Source organism: Tyto alba, unplaced genomic scaffold (genome assembly GCF_018691265.1).
Source record: "Tyto alba isolate M040663 unplaced genomic scaffold, T.alba_DEE_v4.0 Super-Scaffold_33, whole genome shotgun sequence".
Taxonomy (NCBI): domain Eukaryota; kingdom Metazoa; phylum Chordata; class Aves; order Strigiformes; family Tytonidae; genus Tyto; species Tyto alba.
The window spans coordinates 9,556,014-9,579,719 of NW_024881308.1; the positions used below are offsets into that span (position 1 = coordinate 9,556,014).

At 40.0% G+C, this 23,706-nt stretch overlaps 1 protein-coding gene across 2 annotated transcripts in view; it reads right to left on the reverse strand.

Moving 5' to 3' along the window:
* ATP9A (ATPase phospholipid transporting 9A (putative)) overlaps positions 1 to 23,706 on the reverse strand; it is a 64,897-nt gene that overhangs the window by 31,650 nt on the left and 9,541 nt on the right. For both annotated transcript variants that reach the window (XM_042800995.1, XM_042800996.1), the window contains exons 2-13: positions 22,010 to 22,154; positions 21,566 to 21,679; positions 17,942 to 18,050; positions 11,113 to 11,171; positions 10,196 to 10,247; positions 9,527 to 9,621; positions 8,244 to 8,324; positions 6,765 to 6,840; positions 3,542 to 3,618; positions 2,787 to 2,947; positions 1,886 to 2,028; positions 990 to 1,102 (exon numbers count right to left, since the gene is read on the reverse strand). In XM_042800995.1, the coding sequence (XP_042656929.1) occupies positions 990 to 1,102; positions 1,886 to 2,028; positions 2,787 to 2,947; positions 3,542 to 3,618; positions 6,765 to 6,840; positions 8,244 to 8,324; positions 9,527 to 9,621; positions 10,196 to 10,247; positions 11,113 to 11,171; positions 17,942 to 18,050; positions 21,566 to 21,679; positions 22,010 to 22,154 (1,225 nt within the window). The remainder of the gene's footprint in view (positions 1 to 989; positions 1,103 to 1,885; positions 2,029 to 2,786; positions 2,948 to 3,541; positions 3,619 to 6,764; positions 6,841 to 8,243; positions 8,325 to 9,526; positions 9,622 to 10,195; positions 10,248 to 11,112; positions 11,172 to 17,941; positions 18,051 to 21,565; positions 21,680 to 22,009; positions 22,155 to 23,706) is intronic.

Sequence of the window (23,706 nt, forward strand, 5' to 3'; positions counted from 1 at the left end):
TAATGCTTCCATGATAACAAAATTAGTGCTGATTCTTACATCTTTTGTAAGTACCACTCAGAGCGGTGGTTGAAACATCAGCCACTGACAGTTGACTTTTCCTAAAGGTAGTAATACTCTTAAGTAAAACCTCATCCCTTGTTTTATGAAAAAAGTGCACGTACCTATATGAAGTTTCAATTCATAAGCATCTTGTCCATCGTAACATGCTAAGGAATACAGTTGCCAACCCAGAGAAGTTACATGGCATTACCCGGTTATCATACAAAACTGAAATAAAAGTCTGAGGATATAGATGAAGTCTTTTTAGATTCTGGCTCATCCGGTGATACTGAAAGAGGAATGCAAGGAGAGACTTCCCAAAACAGGATTTTCCTGTTCTATACATGTTGACTTTGCTGTCTTAAGTGTAGATAGTTCTCTAAGCAGATGTCAGTCACGCACTGTGTAAGATCACTGGTGCATTAGTGAAAGAATCCCACTTTCACCATTTTCTTTTCTAACCATCAGGTCTAAAGCAGCAATACTGGTACACACCGTTCTCTTTTACTGCATACTGAATATTGATGATTCCTCTTCCTTTATTATTGTCCCAGTACACAGCATTTCAAACAGCAACTTAAGCCACTAAACATTATCCAGTGCCAATTTTTTAGCAAAGCAAATACTCTGGTAGTTGTACATGGTGAGTATCTAAAGAAAACTCTGCTATTTTCCAGTTAGACCTCAGTAATTCAAAGGCACATGTACTCATATTTGCAGATGCATGCATGTGCTGTGGCAGTTAAAAGACTGGTGAATGTGAAACAATCTACAAATGTAATAAGCAATCATGATAACAGTAATGTATTAAGCTTCCAATGATCTTCAGACTTTTTCAAGAAGTAATAGTTAATAAGCAGATCACTGCCATATTAATTCACCATTAGCCCAGTGACCTGAAGAACTGTTTTGTGAACAAAGAGTTAAGTAATGCAATTTAATTCTACCTGCGTGTATATACTGAATATGTGGCTCTGCACTTCATCCATGGAGTCCAGGCCATAAGCTACCGTTCCCAGGTGAAGTCGTTTGAAGACCATCTCGTTCTGCGTAAGAGTTCCTGTAAGAGAAGCAGCACCAGACATGGAGTGGGAACCAACACACCTATTCCCCAGCACATATTCTCATCCCTGCTGTACTCTAAATTCAAGAAAAACTGGGCCAGAAGCTAAATCAGTCACTGTACCAGGCTCTCAGCACAGGCTGAGTCCAGCAAAAAAGACAATATGAACAAACCTGAGGGCTGATCAACCCAGGAAGTAGTGGTGCACATCACTGTGCTAGTAAATAAGAATAAGATTCACCTCAAAGTCAATGCCAGCAAGAGCTGCAAGCATAATTCTGGTCCTGTTGGAAGCAAAGAAAACTGGAACCAGTTTCAACGGGACCAGGATTTTACGTCAGACCAAGCTTTTCACTACAGCTTAGGTCTTCTGAATTCAAGCTCAACTTTAAAAGTGTAAGGACAGCAGCAGACAGACTGATGGTACATTTCTGCCTACACATGTAAGCTATATTCCTCTGGCTTTGAAAATTAACTCTAAAAAGTTGCTTTTAACTTTACCTTTACCCTCAGCTTTTGGTTTAATAACACACTTTAAGTGTTCTTCAAAGTAGCATAATATTCCTGTGCTATCTTACTTATAGTGCTTTCAGAACAAAAAAATGCAGAATCTTTCTTCAAAAACTGATTAAATCATATTGTCAAAGTGACAGGAAATGCGTATTTCTAGTCCGAAGAAATCTTACATTATACTCTAAAGCTGGCCAAAATGTAACAAAATGGTCAAAATGTAACAAAATCCAAACAACATACTCAAAATTTTATTTTCTACATAGATACCTGTTTTGTCTGTAAGCAAATAGGATATCCTCCCCAGCTGCTCAGGAATAGTGCTGGACCGGACCACAGTCCCAGGGATTTTGGAATCTCTGCGGATCACCCAGCTGTAGACAATTTTCCCCATGTCCAGATTCACACGTAAACTATGCAGGTGGAAGGGGAAAAAGAGAAAGAAAATAGATCACCACTTCAACTTTGGAAGAAAATCATTGTGAACTGCCACAGTGCAATGAAAGGACACATCTTCCACACTGAATTTGAGCTGCCAGAGGGTGTTTTGGGAGAAATATATTCAGAGTCAGTGGTTGGGTGGCAAATGGGAAGAAGGACTGTGCCTTGCTGCAGTGGTACTGTAATTCAGAGATAGATGATAAAATTATGTTGAGAAGAACAGACATCATTTGAGGGGAAAATAGACACAGATAAGTACGGTCACTGTGACTGATATGCAGACAGCAGGTTAAAAATGGAACTGAAATGAATCCCAGACCTACACCAAAAGTAACAATCTACTTATTAATATAGTACAATTAAAGTTTCAGTCCCCTCTAAAAAGCAGTCAGGTCTTATTACACTGTATGCTGTATAAATAGCCCTCCTTTTCCATTTTTTGCTCTGCTCTTAGCAAAGTAACCAGATAGCCCAAACACTGAGAGAAGGGGCCTTAAATGAATAACCAACAGCCTGAGTTGGAGTCTGAGCAGGTGAATACGTTGAACAAATTCAGCAGAAAAAACAAAGCAATTCTGATGTTTGAACAGTAATTTGCTTTCTATTTCTGGATTTGCTTAATTGTCAAATGAGGAACAGGTAATAGTTTATGTGCTTGTTCACACTAGAAGCATGGAGGAGGACACAACGCAAGCAGTACTATGCTGGAAAGACTTAGCGATCACCTTACCTAATGGGAATGATGTTTGAGAACAGAAGAAGAAATCTTATGATCTGAAGATACCAACGGCCAGCAAAGTGCTGAAGGGCCACCATGACAAGTGAGACCACCACGAGAGCCCCGAATAGGATCTTGGTAAGACAGTTCACTTCCAAATCAAAAAGACCAATCTAAATAAACAGAAGACAGACCTTTCAATCACATAAATGAATATGTTAGCTTAATGTAATATTCACAAAGTTAATGAACTGCCATATCCAAAAAGCCGTTCCCCACTAGTCAACTACTTCTCTTTTAAAACACTACAAACATATATAAATTTATAAGCAATACTCTTCCCATCTTATAAGACTTCCATCATGTGGAAGCTAAGCAATGCATGAAGAGGTGTGAGAGGATTCATGCTGCCAAAAGCTGCAGACTGTATAAACATCCCTGCACTATGTCTTAGCTCTGCTGTAATAGAAGAATGCAGCAAAATAAGCTTTCCTATTCTAACCGGGACTATCTCACTATAACCATAAAAACCAATGGTTTTATCAATCTTTAAAAAGTGAGAAGATACATGTATAATAGGATACCCCTAAAACCAGAGGAATAGGTTCTATGGTAACTAACTTAAACTGTAGGCTCGAAGATATGAATTATTATTCCTATGAGGTTATCCCTATAGTGTGTACATATCATATTTGGAAGGATTTTCTTTTAAAAACAATACATTTCTGCCCTTTTTTATTTATTGTAAGGCTTTTTCCTCACCATACCTTACTTCTTGGGTTTGAAGTATTCATCACACTGCGCAGTTCCCTTCCGGTGTAGAGGACGACTCCCACAACAGTACCTAAACAAGACAGAGCACACATCACCTGAAGCAAAACAACCTCCATTTGTTTTCTCTATAAAAACACTTGTTGGATCCAAAGGCTTGACAGTTGGAAAGAATTTTTAGCAGGTTAATTTCAGAAGCAATAGCAACCAGAAATTTTAAAAGCCAGTAGCTGAAATATAAAACCTATGAAAACATAGACTTTGAACGGAAGACATCCCACAAAATGTTAGTAAGTCTTCAACCACACTGCCGATAAGGTTGGACTTGATGCAGCATCACAGCCTGCATCAACTAAGGTGCCTGGAAAGAGAATTCAACTGCTTTGCTCTCTTGACTTTCCCTGACCCCCTTTTGATGTCAGTTGTCTCTCCCCACTCTAAATAAAAGTTGCTAAGGATGGAGGATTTCTTGGTTTTCCTCCCTCCACTTTGAATCCCACTTAGGTGTGGGTAAGTTTGCCTTACCCCAGATAGTGGTCCTTCATTGTGTCAAAATTAAATCTGTGCTCCAGGCTACAGTTCTTTATTGGTGAAGGTTGCCACAATCAGAGTAAAACCAATGACTTCCAACAGCTTTCAAAGACAGAATTACCTTATTCTAAAATCTACAATTTACTTTAAGTATTTGTCTAATTGCTGTTCCCACCAAAAGGCAAAATCATATCAACTCCTACCTTACTGTAACAGATGGAGCTGCTGGGAGCCCATCAGTGTATTTTAATGCTATGTCCTGCAGTTGCTAAAGAGCTGAAAGCAACAAAGTTCTCCCTTTTCTTCTCACAGAAACATAATACAGTTTAGCAACATAAATTACCAGTTTTCTACAGATTTCTCTTAAACACTTTGCAAAAAGCCATAAAGAGAAAGCCATCTACCATCAAGAGTTTAAAAGCTGTTATTGCCAAAGTCTAATTTTTTACTAGAAAATTTTAGGGGACTGTAAAAATGGAGAAAAACAACACTGAAAAGAAAAAAAAAAAATCACTGCTGCAAATACATTGCCATTTTATACTCTGCTATTCCCCTGCTCCCATTAACAATCGAAGTTTTAACAAGCTGCAAGTGAATTATTTTTAAATAAGACTGATTCAAAAGAGGTGGTTTCTAAAAATATGCTGAGAAACATTCCTTTAAAAAAAAAAAAAAAAGCCAAAGAACAACAACAAATCACTGGAGCCAGATGGCAGGTGGTGGTAAGATCATCACAATTTAAATCAGCAGATGGCACAGCTACTCCAAATCAACTGCAAACAGTCAGTCAGACCCATTCTTACTACAGCAGATGGAGAAACCCACATAGCTCTGCTTCATCTTACAAGCAAAGGCTGCCCTAGTGAGATGGCATCACCACAATTTGACAGCTTTCACTTAGAGGAAGAAAAATAATATCCCCATTTTCTCCTAACAGAAATAGCCTACAGCATGCTATTTATTATTGTCATAGGAGAAACAAAACTGCGTATTATATTGATCAAGTCAGTCAAAATGAGAAGGAAAACCCACCAGGGCCAGAAAACAGCTTGAAAGCAGACTGATATGTATTAATAGTGTTTCTAGTTGTAGTTGTTTTATGGCCATTCAAAACAGACTCCACTGCATAAACCATTTGAAACGATGAAAATATTTGCAAATGTTATTCCTATTGACTGAACTCAGAGATGTCTACCTACAAATACCTTAGAAATAAGGATTTGCTTCAAAAAGTAAGTTCACTTGCGCAGAGAGGAGGCTGCTGCATACCCTGATACAGACACCAAGACCACCCAAGACTTCTGAACAGCACTGGAGTAGTGACCAGGTGGAGCAGAGTGTGTGCTGTGCTCTCCTTCAGGGAAAATTGTCCGCACCCACGTGTATACTACACACAGCTGAGCATACAGCAGAGGTAGAGCTTCTACCCTCAGCAAGAACTGACTGTGAGCGTGCTGAGGGCAGGACAGCACTTCCCTCTGATTTCAGTAGGAGTATTCACTGTAACCCACCCCCCCACCCCATGTTAGGCTCAGCCATGGCAGTGTGAGATCTGCACTGGTCAAGAGTTGGTACAAATTAAAGCTTCAATACATGAGGCAAGAAAGTGCCCCCAGCAAAGAGGGCTGTGGGGACAGTAGCCATACAGGACAGAATCACATGAAAAATGGCTTTCCATTTCCCTGTCTGTTTTGTTCCAAGCGTGATGAGCTGAGACTCGTGCATTAAGCAGCCTGATGGGTATCTGAAGGTGTCAGGCTGACTACAGGTGTCTACAGTCAGAGGAGAGGATGGTAGGTTACCTACTGCATGCAATTACTAGTATAGAAACATAATTTACTTGATTAAATTGTATTTGAGCAACTAGTTTATTAAGATCTCGTGGTTACAGCACTGTGACAACACTGTAATACATTTCAAAGATGAGTCAGAGCAAGACTAGATGGAAACATACAGGAATAAAATTTATTCACTGTTTTCTGCTTTAAAAGAGCAAACGAAAATTTTTTAAATGCTTCAGCAAAAAAAAATCTTTAGAAGTTCATGTTTCTTTCCATTATTATTAATTCCATTATTAATTCACAGTACTGCACTGTGAAGTCTCTCCATTCAACAACTTCAATTCCAGAACAGAATTTCACTCTCCTCCAGCTACTGCCCTACAAACCTTGCAAGTGCATTGGACAGGAGAGGAACAAGGCTTTTACTTTGACAAGCCTCTACAAGAGAGCATTGATTAATCTCAGACCTTGGGAGCTTATTGTATATATAAAACCAAAATCTGTCAAAGAATTTATTTTTTTCCTTTTTGAAAGTGTGTAAGACTAAGTCAATGGAAGCACTTACCTGGAAATCTTTCATGTTAGCTTCTGTTACCAGAATCTATTTGACACCATTTCTGTTACACATTAGGATGTCAATGTGGAGAGCAATTAAGTGCTATTCTGGTCCTAGATGCTAAAGGAGTGCCCAAAGGCCACTCCAATTCTTTCTCATCTAGGAATGTCCAAGAGGCAATTAGATGTCAGCTCAGCTCCCCAGAGGTGTTAGGACAAGTGGGAAACCTCATTCCAACTGCTAATTTCTCCAACTGACATAGATTATTATTCCATTACAAAAAGACCTTTAAAAATTGTTAACATATTCCCTTAAAAAAAAAAAAAAAAATTACACATGCCTCCATCTTACCTGATGCAATCACTGTGCTGGCCCATAGGGTGTTTTCTATGCTTAAACTTTCATTCACTGGAGGGTCACTGTCCTCCTACAACAGGATAAAAACCAAATTGTCAGTAGTGTGAAAGGCCAGTGGGTGAAAGAGTTACACAGAGGTGTCTGGAGAGGGACACTGGAATCGTTGGTAGAGGACTTCTTGATAAGACAGAGCATTTTCACAAACCTGGGTAAATCTCTGGTTGGGTTAAGAACATGAGCACTTTGTTTCAGTGGAGCAGAAGGTTTGGGGGCGGGGGGGGGGGGGGTGGTAGGGGAAATCTGTTAAGATAACTCTGCCTAGTAGTCCTCCAGGAATCATAAATGAGAAAGGGATTTTTTTCAGCAGCTCTCCAGGGACTACAGGAAAATGTTCCCTCACTTGGCTCACGCAGATTAATAGCATTTCTCCTGCTACTCTAAGATCTCGCCGAGAACCTGTTTGGACTGCTCAGTGATACCTGGAAAGTTGTCTGATATGCACCAGAGACCAGTTACAAAAAAGCATGATTCCTCTTAGGCACCAAAAGATTAATGGTACACAACTGTACCTTTGCATGAGAAAGTAAATTAACATCAGTCCAGGTTTTATACAAAAACTGTCTCCCTGAGCCACTGAAACTCTTCTTCCAGGCCTGCACTATTAAACCAGATTAAACCATGACACAAAGATAAAAGGGCAAAACCTACAATTTTGAGCTAAAATAGTAGCAGACAACTTCTAAAAAGCTGTAACTGTCTCTTATTTGTTACAAAACCATTTGTCCTCTGAAAGCTCTCCAAGGGTCCTCAGATGAATCTCTCAAAATGTTCATAATCCCACTGAGGGGAAAAAAACACAACCTTTTGTCCCAAGTAGGCAATGCATCTTCCCAACAAGTCAAAATATATATTTTTTTTCCATGGTGATATTTCATAGTAGTTCTGAGCTGCTGCCCTATGAAACAGGGAGCAGATACAACTGAGTTCACATAGGCTGCATGCAACTGAAGGCAAAAAACCAACTGGCTCAGATTTATGACTGCTTTTGCCTGATCTAGCTAAGATCCTCTGTCTTTTCACAATTAAAGGTTTTTAACTTACAGAGTCCATAGTTGTCCAGATTTCCATCTGAACAGGCACCATGAATATGTAACTACCAATCTCTGTCTGAATTTTCAGATCTAATACCTTCAGAGTAAAGTCCTTAATCCCAAACAGCCTGTGACATTGTCTCCAAGTCAAGGCTTAAATAACTGTATTTTTGCTTCAGGTTTATTTCATGGATTTTATGAAGACAAAAAAAAAAAAAAAAAAAAAAAGAAAAAAGGAAGAAAAAAAAGAAGAAAGAAGAGACAAAGAATGGCAAGACAGACTTCACTAATTCTCCTGAAAAACTCTGTCATTCTGGTAGCATTCAGCAGGTTTGCATAGCAAATGCTCCATATATTTCAAGCATATGTCAGCAAGACTCACCCTTGTGAAGGTCCCCACAAAGTTATGTATATCAATATTGGGTTCTTCTGCATACACATAGGATCGGATTTGCAGTAGGTCCTATAAAACAGACATGTTCTGGCAGTTAGACAACCACATTTTAATAATGTACAAATGTTTCTACCAAAATATTTTGAGCAAGAGTTACTTATCAAGTTAAGATAATTACTAAATCGTGTTACTTACTGGAGCCCAACTGCCTAAGACAAAATACAACGGGTGTACCAGTTTCACTGAAGAGTAGCTCTTGAACTGATACCTGAGAGACTCCTGGGAGTTACTTAGATGATGGTGCCCCATAAAATAAATTTCAGTCTGAATAATAAGACAGCCTGAGACACTTCTTACTTCATAGCAAAGAAGGTTTGGACAAGTCTTCCAAGACAACCAAGGAACACACTATCACTCAGTATTTAGTTCAAGATGCCAGTGTCACTAGGAACAGTTCTGTGGTAACAAGATATGCCAATTCTGCAGTGTTTTCACTGCTGACCCCTACACATGCATGAACTCCATGAAGAGAATGCCTTGCTTCAAAGCCTTTGTATAAAATAAACTTTTTGCACATTTTACAGATAGAACATAAATAAAGCAGGTACTCTGATTCCCCCCCCCCCTTTTTTTTTTCTTTTAAAAAACAAACCAACACAATGCACAAACTACTTGAGCTAGACATTTTGGGAAACAGCACGTCTGATGGACATTATATGCTTATTTCAGATCATACAGTAGCACTTCCATGGTGACACTCATCCTTACATAAAGGCAAGCAATGAAAACTTAATGGCCTCTGAAGCCATTTCACAAAAATGTATGAATTGTAGTGCAAGGAATGAAAGGGAGCATCTGAGAAGTACCACCAACAAGGGTACCTATCCTGCAGTAAGTTATTGCAATGGTCTCTGGAGAGGAAAAAGAAAATAGGAGCATCCTACTATTAGCCACCTGCTGCTGCAAGGTCAAACTCTAGCTGCCAACCCCGGTGCCTCCTGGCACAGCTTTGCCATGACAGACACCTGGATTCACCTGACCTGAAATCTTGTTTGGGACTTGCGAAGAGCTGCTCTACCCTCATATTCTTTGTTGCCAGAGATAATCTGTAGCATGCACCGAGCCCTGTGCAGAACAACGCTGCATTAACCTGCTTCTCAAAATAGCCCATTAACTGAAGTAGCTGAGTATTTTTTCAGGTAAAACAGATACATGTGTAAAACAGATACACGTGTTTACCAAGTACAGTATTTTGTATGAAAGCAGCTTACCGAAGCAGTTGGCAGCCTCTGAGTACAGGTAACAGGCAGCCGCAGCTTCCAGTCTGTCTCACCATCCAGCTGGTCAGTGCGAAGGAAGCAAGACCCTGTAGATTTTCAACACCAGTCAGTGCTCTTTCCAGATCTGTCTCAGGTACATCTGTAACTCATGAAATGGCTTCATACCTAGGACACTCTTCTTTCTTTGGAAACAGTATCCAATTTCAAGTAGCATTTGTTAATAAAGAAAGAATGATATTCTTGCATCACGCATTCATTTCCTTCTACCTAGTCCAGAATACAGTGAGACTCTGCACTGTATCTTTAAGACATTTGAAATGTTCTCATTAGTCTTTGTTTTCTAATCCTTCTGATCAAACATTTCCTTATCCCAAACTTAACAAAACAAACCTGAACGGCAAGTAGAATGATTTACATCTAAAACTCGAACTGTTATGCAACCAGATTCATTTACGCTGGATTCCACAACCTACATTCTTTGATTTGCAAACAAAAAGAGTATAACATCCCGAGAAGTGGCAGTCCATAAAAGCATCTGAATTCTCTGTCTCTCTAAAATTTTACTATTATCTATTTCTTTCACATTTCCAAAAGATAATTTTCTCTAAACAACCAGTGAAAGGTTAATGGCTATTTTGACAATTGGTTCCAGATGTTTACCATTCTTCTCCGACGTCCTCAGGAAGATCATGTCAGCAGGGACCCGCTGGTTCTGTTAGGAGAAGAAAGGCTATTATTGTGCATACACCCCTGCACGCGTGTGCAGCCACCTTCCACAGTTCCACCGTGACAAGCAAAGGGGATATGGAGCAGAAAGATGATTTCTTTGTCAAACTGAAGTTTGGTATTCTTTTTGCTTTGAATCCTAAACTCACTTCCCTACAGAATTCCAAATGCAGAATAATAACTGGTGCCAGCTCCCACTGGCCAGACCCAACAGGTGGGTTTACAAAAGGGCTAGTGAGCAATTCTAGAAGAACGAAGAAATTTTAAAGTAATACTGGTTTCCTTTCAAGAAGTCCTATGCTAGAAAAAAGCATGTATCTGGAATCTACAGCTACCATTTTTCTCTTCTGTATTTTCATGCTGATGGTTTTAGAGGTCATAGCTGCTTGCACGGAGTATGTGAAAAAAAAAAATAAGTGGATAAAAAAATTACACATAAATTTGTATAAAGGGGAAAATATACCTGTACACACCACTGCCTACAAATGGATCACTGTGTCTCCCAATACTTGTGTTGTTGACACCCAAAGCAATATTTGGATGTTGCATTTGTATCAGGTATTTAACCTGAGTCCAACAGTCAGAGATAGGATCAGGGAGGCTTTTTAGCTTACTATAAGTGGAGAAATTAGGTTATAGGTGCGTATCCACATATTTGCTCTCATTTGTAAAGATGATGATGCTATTTCAGCAGGGTGAAGGAACCCTGGAAAGTGATGAAATATTGTAACTAGTGTTCAACACTTGACATTCTAAGCCTATTGTGAAAAAATATGCTTTAAAAATATCTCATTTTCTATGGTCTCACAAAAAAACTACTCTTCTGTGTAAAGTTACACATAAAGGCTAACCTTTTCAACAATGATGAGGTCGCCTACTTGTATATTAGAGCTCTTCACCTTCACAGTCCCTGCAAAGGAAAGATATCAGTGCATTAGAGCAATGGCAGGACAGGGTTTGTGGGTGCTGTGCAATGATCCTTACCTCCCTTCCTTTCACTTCACTGTTCTGGAGAAAACGGGTATCATTTTCATCACAAGAATTAGGCAATGCTGCCCTGTAAAGACTAACCAAGTCCACTCCTCCCACCGGGTAAAGCAATGGGTTTCAATCTGTGCAAAGGGCTGAAAGCCTCTCGTCTAACAGCTCCAGACCTCAGCCCTGGATGCAGAAACGCCCTGGTCACTCTCTAGTGACAACTCTGAAAGAAGTCCTTAAACTTTTTTTGTACTGCTTCACCCAGGAATTCAAAATTACTGGCAGCATCAGGCAGGCAACAGAGCCAAAATAGGACAATTACAGCAAGGAACCATTAACTCCAGACTCCTCCTCCTTAGGTGGTTGAAAATTTAAAGCTGAACTCTCATGCCAAGACCTGGAAGCTGTGTGTACAATGGGCCCATCTTAAAAACCAGGCTCATTTCCTTCCATGCCGCAGCTCTTGTATCTGGCTCAGCTCTACCACCTCTCCTTTGACTCTCAATGGGCACAGCCCGAACAAGCCCTGCAGAGAATGGGTCCTACAGAAAACGCATAAATATTTATTTCTCTGCAGCTGTCAAATATTTCCCAGTTGCTTTAAAACAGGGGATTAATTTAACAATTGGCTAGTAATTTCAAATCATTAGCTAGCTCTAGATTTGGCTTCTCGCACTAACTAGTGATTTATAAGCAGTTAATTTGAACCCTGGCTCTATGTGTCTGTCTGTTATATTTCAACAAAAGCCTCTTTAATCTGCTGTGATTTGAGTGGAAGTGGGGGAGGCACGTGGAACTCACCCCGGCATGGACAACACTCCTACTGTACCTCGAAATTCACGGGCTAACTGGCCAGATAGCAGCTCAGGGGGAAAAGAGAAGGGGGAAGGGTGGGGGAATAGAAATTAGCACAAAGCACAAAGGTCACTAGGATTTTACTACTGGCAGTCCCTTCATTAGCATCCTTCTCAGGATATGCTTCAGTGTTTCTGCTCCAAATTAACAATGAAAGCCATTCTGGGCTCCCGGCAGCCTGCTGCTTTGGTGACACACTGTGTGCTTAACAACATGCTTCATCACTGCTGCTAATAAATGCAGACTTCCTTACATGCTGTAATTATTCCTACAAATTATAAGCAGTCATGGCCCATTTCACAAATATCTCATAGGTCTTTCATGGATTCTGGGTTTTGCCATGTGAGATTTTGGGTTTTTAAAAAAAGGGTAAACAGAATGAACGCTGGGCTAAAGACATCTCTGCCGGGGCAGGAAGCATACCGGGGATTAAGAGTCCATTACGCAGCGGCTTGAAAAGAAAAGCCGCACTCCAAGAGGATCCAAAAAAGCATCCCTGGCAGTCCTCTGTATGGGCTATACAAAGTTAGGTACTATGACACTAAAAGGGTCTGACAGATAACATCTCTTCCTCCCCTTTTAATACGGTTATTCACAAAACAACAAAAAGTGCTTTTGAATATACTCCTGTGCAAAGGAGGAAAAAAACCCCTGTGTGCTGTCCCTACATAGGCACAGCAATTCCTAAACCATGGTGCAAAAAAGCTTTTGGAAGAAGAGATGGATTTGTTTAACCATATTTTATGTATTGCTTTTAAAGGATTCATTTGGTGACTGTCAGTATAGAAAGCACTACTTGCAGGGCTCAGAAATGGGAACTTACTTTTGTAGTGCTTTTCTTGATGATGTAAATTGATGCTGGCAAAGAAAAATTAACACCTGGACAAAGCTACAACATGATGATTTCCTATCATTATGCACATAAAAGGCTTTTTGGATCATTATTCTCAAAACAGTATCATCTGCTTTAAAATTTTTCCAATCTGAGAAAAATCAAAGCAGCTGAAGCAGATTTGTCTTGTTCAATAACCCTCCCAACCTCAGCTGTTTTCAGGCAAAATAAGGAGAGGACCTTTCTAACCAACACACAATTTTAGAACTCCTTTATAAATGAGATGCCCTTTTTAGGTAGCAAAGCTAATTCTGCTTTTCCAGCCATACTCCTGGCCTCTCATGGATGACATCTCTGCAGTATGTACCACATGTCCTGCTAAGAAGGCGCAGGACCAGATGTTTCCTTTGACTCAGGACTCCTATAAAGCAACTTACTTGAATTAGTTTTATTTTGATCTTGGGAATTCTGTAATTCCTTTTTCTTTCTGTGGGGAAACTACTTCCTAAACATTAGATGTTTTCTCATGCATGTTTAACAAACTAGCTAATAACACAACTGCTTCACTTCCCAGTATTGCTCTGCTTTTAAAGTATTTTTGTAATAATAAATTTCTGCTTTTATAAATGCATATTGAAGTGCTTCCTTTAAATACACATAGGTTTATTTAGCACTTAAAATGCTTCCAGTTTATATTTTCTAAAGTTCCTCAGAATACAAGTCAGCGATTAACACAATTTTAAAAAGCAACTAGTCTTGATCACTTATTTTTTAAAAATCTGTTATTAAAATTTGATTGGCATTTGTTTATTCTTTGCTGTATCCTGATTTATTTTTTTAAAGACAAAAAAGTAAACATAATAAAATGCAGTTTGTTCCAGCTTAAGCTACAGTCTTCAAAATTATCACCAAATCTGCAGCATGATGGATACACTACAAAGCAGGTTATTTAAAGTATTAAACATATTAGACAGAAGAGGTGCCTTTTTCTACCATAGGAGCACTTAAGACTTCACAATATATCTAAAGAACTTCACTAAGGTACAGAATAAAACACTTAATTTGGAATTAAAGACGAAGCCAGAGGTTTATTAAAACAAGTTAAATGCATCTGGGAAAAAGAAGGTTGTTTGGATGTGCCTGAACCAAACTTTTGGCTTTTGCAGCCTTATGCTGTATAAACTGTGGAGCAAGACTCAGAGGGTTTGGGAAAATATTGTTTTTATATGGCTGGTAAATGCCAATGATCTGTATCTTAAGTAGCACCCCTCAGTAGGAGGTCTCTTCCCATTGCTTTCTGTGGAGTTTCTCTCTATTATGCAGTGTTACTCAGGGAAGGGGGCTGCGAGAGAAGAAAAACAAACCAAGAATTTGCAAGCACAGTTTTAGCTTTCTATCAAGCAGAAAGTCAGCACACAGACTTCGGAACACAAGGAGGCTTGTAGGTTTATGAATAGGGGATTGAAATTTGATTATTTTTTATTACAATCCAAACAACTGTCCTTTAAATGGAGAGCTTTCTATTAAAAAAAACCTGCTTTCCAGAAGTCTCCCTGTTTCATCGTTTTGGAACATAAATGGATCATACTGGTAGAGAGAGAAAAGAGGTTCAGGGTGGAGTTTTTTTGATGTTACGTAAAATAAAGGACCAGACAAAATACACTACTGCGTACTCTGCCTCATGCTGCCCTCCAAAAAGATTAGGCCCTGGAATTCAGCAACTATATTCAAAATAAAATATGAACCAAAGAGGATTTTTCCTTTTTCTCTACCAAGCAAGCAGCTTAGTGATTCTTAAAAAGTTTAACAAGAGCAGCGCATGAAAAAAGCTTCATGTACAGGAGAAAGCTGCAAATCCAAAATACGCACCCCCCTCCCCAGGGTGGGGGACCACGCTGGGGGCTGTGCTGAGCTGGAGCGGTCCCGGCCGGCTGCAGGAGCTGTGCCCGGCCGCGCTGCAGCCGCGGCTCTGCACAGGGAACCGCACACAAAGAGGACAAGAGGATCCCCATTCGGGAAAGCACTTAAATCTGTGCTTACGTCTATCCCTATTCAAAACCACATATAAGCACGTGCTTAAGTCTCACTGACTTCATTCAGACCTCAGTATGTATTTACATCCGTGGGGTTGCACTGGGAGGCCAAAGTTGGAGACGGGAGAAACAATTCTCCAGCCACCTTAACTGCAGCTTAGTGCAAATACTCGGGAGAAATAAAAATAGCTTGGAGAAAGCTACAGTGCTCCATTAGATCCATTAGAGCCAATCTTCAAGACAGCAGTGCTCAGTGTCGAGCCTCACCTAATCCCCCTCCTGCAAAGCACTGGCTTTAGAGGAGAAGCTATTGTTAAGTTTTAAAAAATAATTATATAGCAACATTTCAGAAGGCTTTTGTGCATCAGTACCCTTCTGTACCACCTCTTTTCAGCACAGGGCTGTGCCAATATCCTGAAGCATGAACCATGCTATTCAACAAAAAACAAAACAAAACAACATCACCACCACCACAAACCACACGCAAAAAAACTGAAACAGCCTGTAAACAGTCCAAGGCAAGTCCTACCTGGAGTTTTGTCAGCTACACTGAAAATTAATCATTAAGATCAGCTGTTCTCAATTTCTTTTGATATTTTCTGCTTCTACTTCTAACCTGATGAAGAGCTTCCTTGAAAGCTTACTTACGTTTTCTAACCATACTAACAGATACAATAAAACAAACCCAACAGTCTTCTATTCTCCAGCCATGGTGGCCTCACAAGATACTTCCCTGCTCCTAGGTGATTTTCAGAGGTGTTAAGGTTTTAATCAGTGAAAAAGTAGATGTTCAGGTCTCGTGAAAAGCTTGAGTACTGAGATTCAGTAAGAGATAGAAAATTACTTTCCTCCCCAAACTACAAAACAATCATGTAATTTTCTGTGGTTTTCCTACTCTAGACTATACTGCTAGAGAGTCTCATTCCTGTTTCTGCACTAAATTCATGCTAAATAAAGTGGCTTAAGATTTTCAGCTAGTGCCCAGCTGTCAATCCTCCTTGGTTTCTTTCACAAAATTAGAAAAGTTAAAGGACTGGGGGGAGGGAAATCATTCATGGGAAACGTAATAGCAATATGAAAAGAACTAAAGGAGAGGTCAGGCCCCTTATAGATCACTGAATAGAATCCAGAAGGCAACTCTTTTATATCTTCAAATAGATGTAGTACACCCCTCTTGGATGAGGCTTTTGTTGGTTGCCAAGCATTTTAAGTGTTGTAGTAAGAACACGTTATTAAAAGGGGATTTAATATTCAGAAACTCAAACTCCCTAGTTCGGAGTTGCCTCATAATTCCCAGCATGTGAAATATATACAGCCTTGAGCAATTACATTTAAAAAGCAGCCTTATTCTTAAAAGTGCAAGTGTTGAAAGCAGTATATTTTTACTACACCTAGTTCACTGCATCTTAATTCAGGGTTATAAACTTTTGTAACAAAGAAACTGGAAATGGAAAAAAAAAAGTTGCTTAAATTCAGTTCATTCGCTTTTTAAAAACAAAACTTTGGCCTCGCCATCATTGTCATGGTATTAGGAGTAACTCCATAGTGAGGCAGCATTCGATTTTTCAAACGATAATTTAAATGTCTTTGTTAAGTACGGCACAGCTGTAAACAATGGCCAGAGCCAGGGATCAGACACAGCTGAGCTGCAGCCTGGGCTCACTTACAAACAAGGTCTCCAAGATCCTCACAGTTGGAGGAAGGGGCTAAAGACGATGTATACAAAAAAAAAAAAAAAAAAAAAAAAAAAAAAAACAAGAGAAGATATTGCCAATATAAGGAACTACATCAGTCACTGCTAACAGAAATACACAAAAGATGTGATAACATATCACACAGTCTCTTTTAGCAAAGGACTTGCATGATGTAAGTCCCTGTCTGGTACAACTCAGAAAAAACTATGAAACTCAACCAGTACTGCTTGTTCAAAAAGTGATGGAACATGTCAGCATCTCAAGCAAGTCACCTGAAATTTAACACTCACAAGCTCCTTCAGTATACAGAGTACTTTTATTTAACTATGATTTGCTGTACCTGTGCTGAAACAGTTCCCAGTCCCAGACACTACAACACTGCCTACCTTCGCTCTCATTAGTTGGATCTGCCTCTGCATAACCATCTAACAATTTCACAGACCTAGATTTAATTCTTCTAGTAAAGTGCTTTTGCAAATTATCTGCCTATGTGGAACCTCCTCCCTTTTTGAAGCACATATTTGCTGTTTCCATTAAAGAATATGAGTTGGTAGTTCATATGAATCCTTCTTAGATCTGTCTCTCTTAGCAACAGGGTGAACAAGCAAAAAACACATGCAGGGAGAAGACAAGTGCACTATTACCAAAATTGGAAGGAAAACAAACAAACAGAAAACCCCAAACAACATATCACATCTACTACAGCTCTATTCTTGTTTTCTTCCTACTATGCTGTCTGCTGTATTTGTCTCTCCCTCGGTGACGCCAATCCACAAAGAAGGGGCAATGATTGGGAAAGAAGTTTTGGCCTACACTGCAGGAGCAAGCAGAGTTTAAAAATATCACATCAGCTGCTCAGAAGTCCACCCCTGCCTGGTACTGGCTGCATTGAACTTCCACAGCCCACCAGGCAGGCTCCTGTGTGTGTAAACGCACCGGCTGCCTGCTCCCCATGCCTTGAGCAGCCAAGATGATGCTCTGAAGTTATCCAAGGCTATTAACACACCCCCCCCTTGCGTTAGCTGTGCATCTCCCTAGGAGACCCTCAGCAAAGCCCAGCATCCACCGCAGCCTGGTGAGAAGCCATCCACGAGAAGCCACCCGGAGCCCCGAGGCCTCTGCAGCGGCAGCGTGGCCGTGAAGCCACGTGCCTGCAAGCCCATACCCCCCTCCCCATCCCTTGAACTCTGCTTCTCCGACTGTCAGCAGCATTTGATTGAGTTGCAACCCCCGGCGCTGCCGCAGCCACTCTGGGATGCTGCAGGCACGCTGGAGCCACTGAGCCGACCTCTCGCTGTGAGCTTGCTGTAGATCTGCGAGTTCACTTCCTTGTCGCGCATGTAACATCTGATCTCCTCCGTGGCCTCTCGGATGACGGTAACAGCAAGCACAAATCCCTAAAAGGAGCATGGCAGGGAGAAAACAGACTGGATGAAAAGGTCAGGAAAAATCACATCTGCCTCTAATAACAGCAATATTTATCAGTACCAATGACAACAATCTGCATTTCCTTATTCTATCTTCTCTCACTCAATCATTATGGTGATATTATGCTCTGCTGGGCAGAACTCCCAATAGCAAACTGACAACAGACCTGTTGCTTAAAAAAGTACGGTTGTTTCTCAGCTTTACTGTGATGCTCTGCCAGTACCTCCCCAAGCAAATCTTTGTAAAGTTTATCTGAAGTGTGTAAATAACATTTCATCTATACTTCACAGGTATACTTCAGGCTGAGAGGGGTTACACAGAAGTCCAGCGTAAGACCGGATCCCTGAAATCTCATCACTCCTTCCAGCACAGAGACATCAAAGTTAGCTCACCTAACCTGGGAGAACTCTTTATATAAAAATCTACACAGAAATTTAGGTAACCCCTTTTTTATCTATCCAGATATATAATGCATGTGTATTCATGGGTATGTATACACACACTCGGCCTACACAAACAAGCACTCTAAATATAGTGTGAACTACTCATCATATAATTACACATTTGTCTGATTAGGGTTTCAGTCATACTTTTCTGTGGATATGAGCAGCCACTTAATTTCCTCTTGTCATGAGGAAAATGCCCATATCACATCCTTCACTATATTAAAAAAATAATTAAATTAATGCAAAACAATTCTTTATGGGGCTAGGACCACAAAGTCATATTTTTATTGGGTGCTATTCAGCTGAGACTCACTAAACAGTTAAAATGTTCCTCATCCATTACAGAAGAAAAATGTACTTTTTACAACCGGTATTCTTGAAAATTGCAACCATGTACAAATTATCTCTGTCAGTAATAAACTTTTTTATTTTAATAAGGGGGCAGAGTAATTTTAGAAACTGAGGGTTACATGAAAAACACTTGAAAATATCTGTAAATACGAACCTACTCAAACAGGAGATTTTGTCAGTGGCTTGCAATTTCTAACTTTAAGTAACTTAATTTTTATAAAGAGCAGCTATGTACACACAACCAAAAAACTGTGTGTATGAGTTGTTAATCGGGGGGGCACAAAGAACTTGTGAACCTGAACTCCACAACCACCTCGGAGAAGTCGTGCTGTGGAGCATTGCTAACACCACCCAACACAGTAACAATTCAAATTCTCACTTTTTTTTTCTGAACAAAGAAAAATTATAAAGAATGACCTAACATCTACTAAGACTGAAGGAGAGCAGTTTCTTTAATTCTTAAAATACTGAGGTACACTTCACCTGCTGGCTCTCACAATCCTATAATAAAACTAAGTAGTCCCTAATTCTAGTATGTACATCTGTGTCTAAATGCATGATTTAGACTAATAAATATCAGTCTTGAAATGAAATGTAGTATGTTTCTGCAGTATTTAAAAACACAGACCTGTGAAGAGACCCAAGGATGGGCAATTACTTTTTTTAAAAAAATGCCTGCATTCAATCTTGTACTTAAAACCACTGAAAGTAAGAAGCCATTAATACAGTATTTTCAGAGACGTATTTCACCCCATAGCATTCAGGATCACAACTGTCTGTTTTGCACCACCATGGAAGATTTCTTTCCCATAACCAACAAATCAAGAAAAGAATGAACATTTCTCTTCTGTTTACAAGTGGCATTTGTGAATTTAGCTAGAAATTCCTACCTGCTTTCCAAAATAAAAAGCATCAGTTACTTTCAACTTATGTTTCAGCTGTTTGAAGAGTCTCCCAATAATCACCCCAAAATATTCCCACATGTGCCAACTCACTGTGTCATCTCATATGTCATTCCATCCCCAACACTTGTATTAGCAGCCAGTAATGAACAAAGACCTTTCTTATCCTGCTTTCTGGCAGCTCATATGCCAAATTCTAATTGCTCACCTGGCACAGACAAGTCACAACTGCCTATACAAAACCCAGAGAGAGAGATCCTCTATGCACATATATACTTTATTTATAGGACAGGACCTTGTGAAACTAGTGTTAGATTCATACAGCAAATGCAGTACAGCACACACTTGAGAGAGAGTTCAGCGAGATCCAGGATTTAATACAAACAGCATTTTAGTAGCAATGTTCCAAAGCTGCCCCCTTCACTTCTTTCTGGCTTTTACCAAGGACTGCACTGTACTGAAAGCCTAAAAGGCAGAAAAAATTTCCATTGCCCCTCCTCAGCTCCCTCAATAGAGCCACAAATTTTTGCCACCACCATGTCTCAAATCAGTGCACGAGTCTTAGGAAGAGCCCTGTGCTTTTAAAATAAATTTTCAGTTGGTTTTGTGTCATTTCTTTAAAGTAAAAAGGATGTCCATCCTTGGAGATTTTAAAAATTCAGGTAGATGAGTTAAACCAACTTAAGTTTAAAGACAACCCTGCTTTCAGCAGTTGGACCAGATGTCCCTCTGAACCAAAATTATTCTACAATACTATTGAGCTGAAGTGCAGCAGAGAAGTTATTCACATAGAAAGAAAAATAATAGTTTTACTGGGATAAAAGAAAAAAATATCTAGGTATCTATATTTAAGCATTTAAAGAGTTATAACTGGCTCATTCACTGCCTTTTAGAGATTTAAGAAGCCCATTCTATGCAACTATTCTTCCTTTCTGTCCTTTGACAGCACTGGAGTTTCTGCTTCAAAACTGATTATTATCGATTTCCTTTGATCACAGGTGAAACACATGGCCATCAAAAGAAAAGGGCAAATAATTTACAGGAAGGAAAGACTATCTGCACCTTGAGCAAGTGTGAATGAGTGTGTGTGAATATGTCTCTATATATTTATTTTTCTATGTGGGAGGTTTGTAGAGGGGTGTTTCTCAGTTTTTTCATTTGATTTTTACAATGTGGTTAAACTATGAAGCAGCCTGTTGACCTATCCCAAGGCCACAGGTCAAACTGTTTGGCAGGGGAGCATAATTTGCCGTCATTGCGCATATGGCCACTCATTAAGGTCACTTTTGAAAGGTGCCCTTCAGTCATTCACTGCAGTTGCCAGGCTTGCCTGGGTTCCTGCAAGTTCTGGCCCCTGCGTGACCACCCCGGGAGGGTGCAACACCCCATGCAGACCATCCATGAGCACACCCTATGTCCAGGTGCAGCTGCGAGCAACCATCATGTCGCTCCAGTCTCTATTCATTTTCTGATGTTATTTATTCATGAAGCCCCGCTGCCCCTGCAGTCACCGCAGCCAGTGGCAACAGCTCTGTGCCTGTTAACACCCTACAGATGAACAAGTTGGGGGCAGAGTCCTCTCACATCAAACCTCTTGTCAAACCTCTACAAAATAAAGCTTAAGGCTAGAACAGGCATCTACGCTACAATGTGTATGGAGCTGGCTTGAAGAAGTGAGCTAACAAAATGATTTAAGGTGCAAACTTATGCCCTAGAGAAAAGGCAGCAAAAGAAATTCCATCAAAATGAAACTTTTCTTGAATAAACCAACCTTAAATTACCTACCAGAGGAACCCAGTATGTGTAAAGTGCACCAAGCCTCATTTCAACAACAAACTGAGAGCAGGCCAAAAGCAAGAAATAAAGGTTGAAGAAGTATTTGAACTGGTTAAACAACACCTGAAAAAGAAAAAAAGAAAATAGGAGGGAGGAGATTAATGGAGTTCAGAAGTTATACATATCAAACTAACCACCAGAAACATTTTTGCATGCTCCTCTATTGTCTAAATGCTAACTCAGAGCAGTTTAAAGTAGTCCTGGACACTCAGGATAGATCCATGCCTGGTTTGTTGCTGCTCTGAGGCTGCCTTTGCAGAAAGCTCACCAAATGCAACCTGAACTGTAATTATTTCCTCTGGCTCCAGGCTCTGCACCTGTTTACTGTAAAACAACTGAAATTGGGGAACGCATTGGTGCAGGATGATGAAAATCAACTTTCTTCACACCTACCCCAGGAAGAAATGTAAAAAAGTTGTATTTCTGATTGTTGATCACATTCCGAGGGTACCTCTGGTCTCTCTTCTCTGGATGGCCAAGCCAAACAGTACGAGGCCTTGGGTCTCTCCTGCCACAGCATCTCAAGCATTCACAACACCTATGGAATGAACATTTTATTTTAAATTAATGAGTTAAGTTTTAACATGTTTCTCTGACTCACATACACACACCCCTCAGAAGCTCTCCACCAGTCAGGAAGAACAGTTGAGCATCACTTCTTGATGTGTCACTCACCGTCTCTCATCTGTCAATTATCCACTGTATTACAAGCACCTTAAAACCCAGAACCTGACTTTCTACCAGACACTCTGCCTGCTAGGGCCACTGCCGACCTGCCTCACAGTCCGCCGAGCTATGAGCAAACATCTTGTACAGTGTTGGAGCTGTTACTAAAACACCACGCAACCATGTGTTCAAAGCTGGGCAGGCCTGCAGCACTGCTAGAAAGGTGTCTGCAGCAATGAGGGCTGGGGAGGCTCCTTGTTTAGCTTTCAAGAAAATGATGCACAGAGAAGCGTGGACCAAGCTCACCTCCCACTGAGTCAGCTGCTGGGACAGCTTCTGCCTCTTGTGAATGGAAGGGGTTTGGGAAGCAAGGAGGGATGGGGTACAGGAAGAAAGGTCCCCTTGCACTGATCCTGGATTGCAGGTCTTATGCCAGGAAGCTCCCATTAAAAAAACAGAAATAACTGCTTTCCATTATTTCTTCTGTTTCCTCGTGGGTATGTGGAAACTCCCTCAAACAAAAGGGGACTTTCCCATTTACAAACTGAACTTAAACAGGAATGCATATATGTAAAGTGATCTTATATGTCCTAAAGAAGAGATGGAGACAGACAGACATTCTCCTCATCTTCCCTGTAACCCCTACTTCACATAAATTTATCCTTTAACAGAAGGGTTTAATATTTGCATATTTGAATTTTTGCACTTTAAAGCAGCCTTGCCAAGGAGTAATAATCTATAAACCTCTGAAAACTAAACCTTAAGAGGAATCTGAAAATAGATACTAAAGAATTACTGATTTTATTTTTATGCATTATTACAGTCATTAGCTCTGTTTACTTCAATGGCAAATGGTACATTACCTACTAATGAATAACACATTCTCATCAACTGAGGACATGCACCTCAGATCCATCTACACAGCCTCAGTTTGTTAGTTTAGCTGCTGTAATTCATATTTTCAGCTCCTGAGGTGACTGTCCCATGGCAGCACCGCTGCACAGGCTGCAAGTTTGGGCAGTCCAGACGAACACCTGGACCCAGTGCCACAAACCTGAGCTGTCAGAGAAACAGCTGCAGGAATTTAAGTTCATCCTATTTTGAATCAGACTAGACCAATATAACCCCTGCTCTATTTTTTTTTCCTGTATTTTTGTCTACTTTACCAGCAGTATCTCTGTTCTTACCCTACTAAATACTGCCATGATTCAATTATCCAGCTCAACAATTACTTTTTATATCTTGTAATGCCAGTTCTCTAAAAATTGTTCAAAATAAAATATGAACATGTTGGTATGCTGACTTTTCACATTTTCAACTCAGGCTTATATATTAAAGCCATTTAGTGAACATCATTTCTGGCCTTTGCTAAAAGTTACACGGGAATTCAGGAAAGCCACAGCAACTTCACTAAAACCAATACA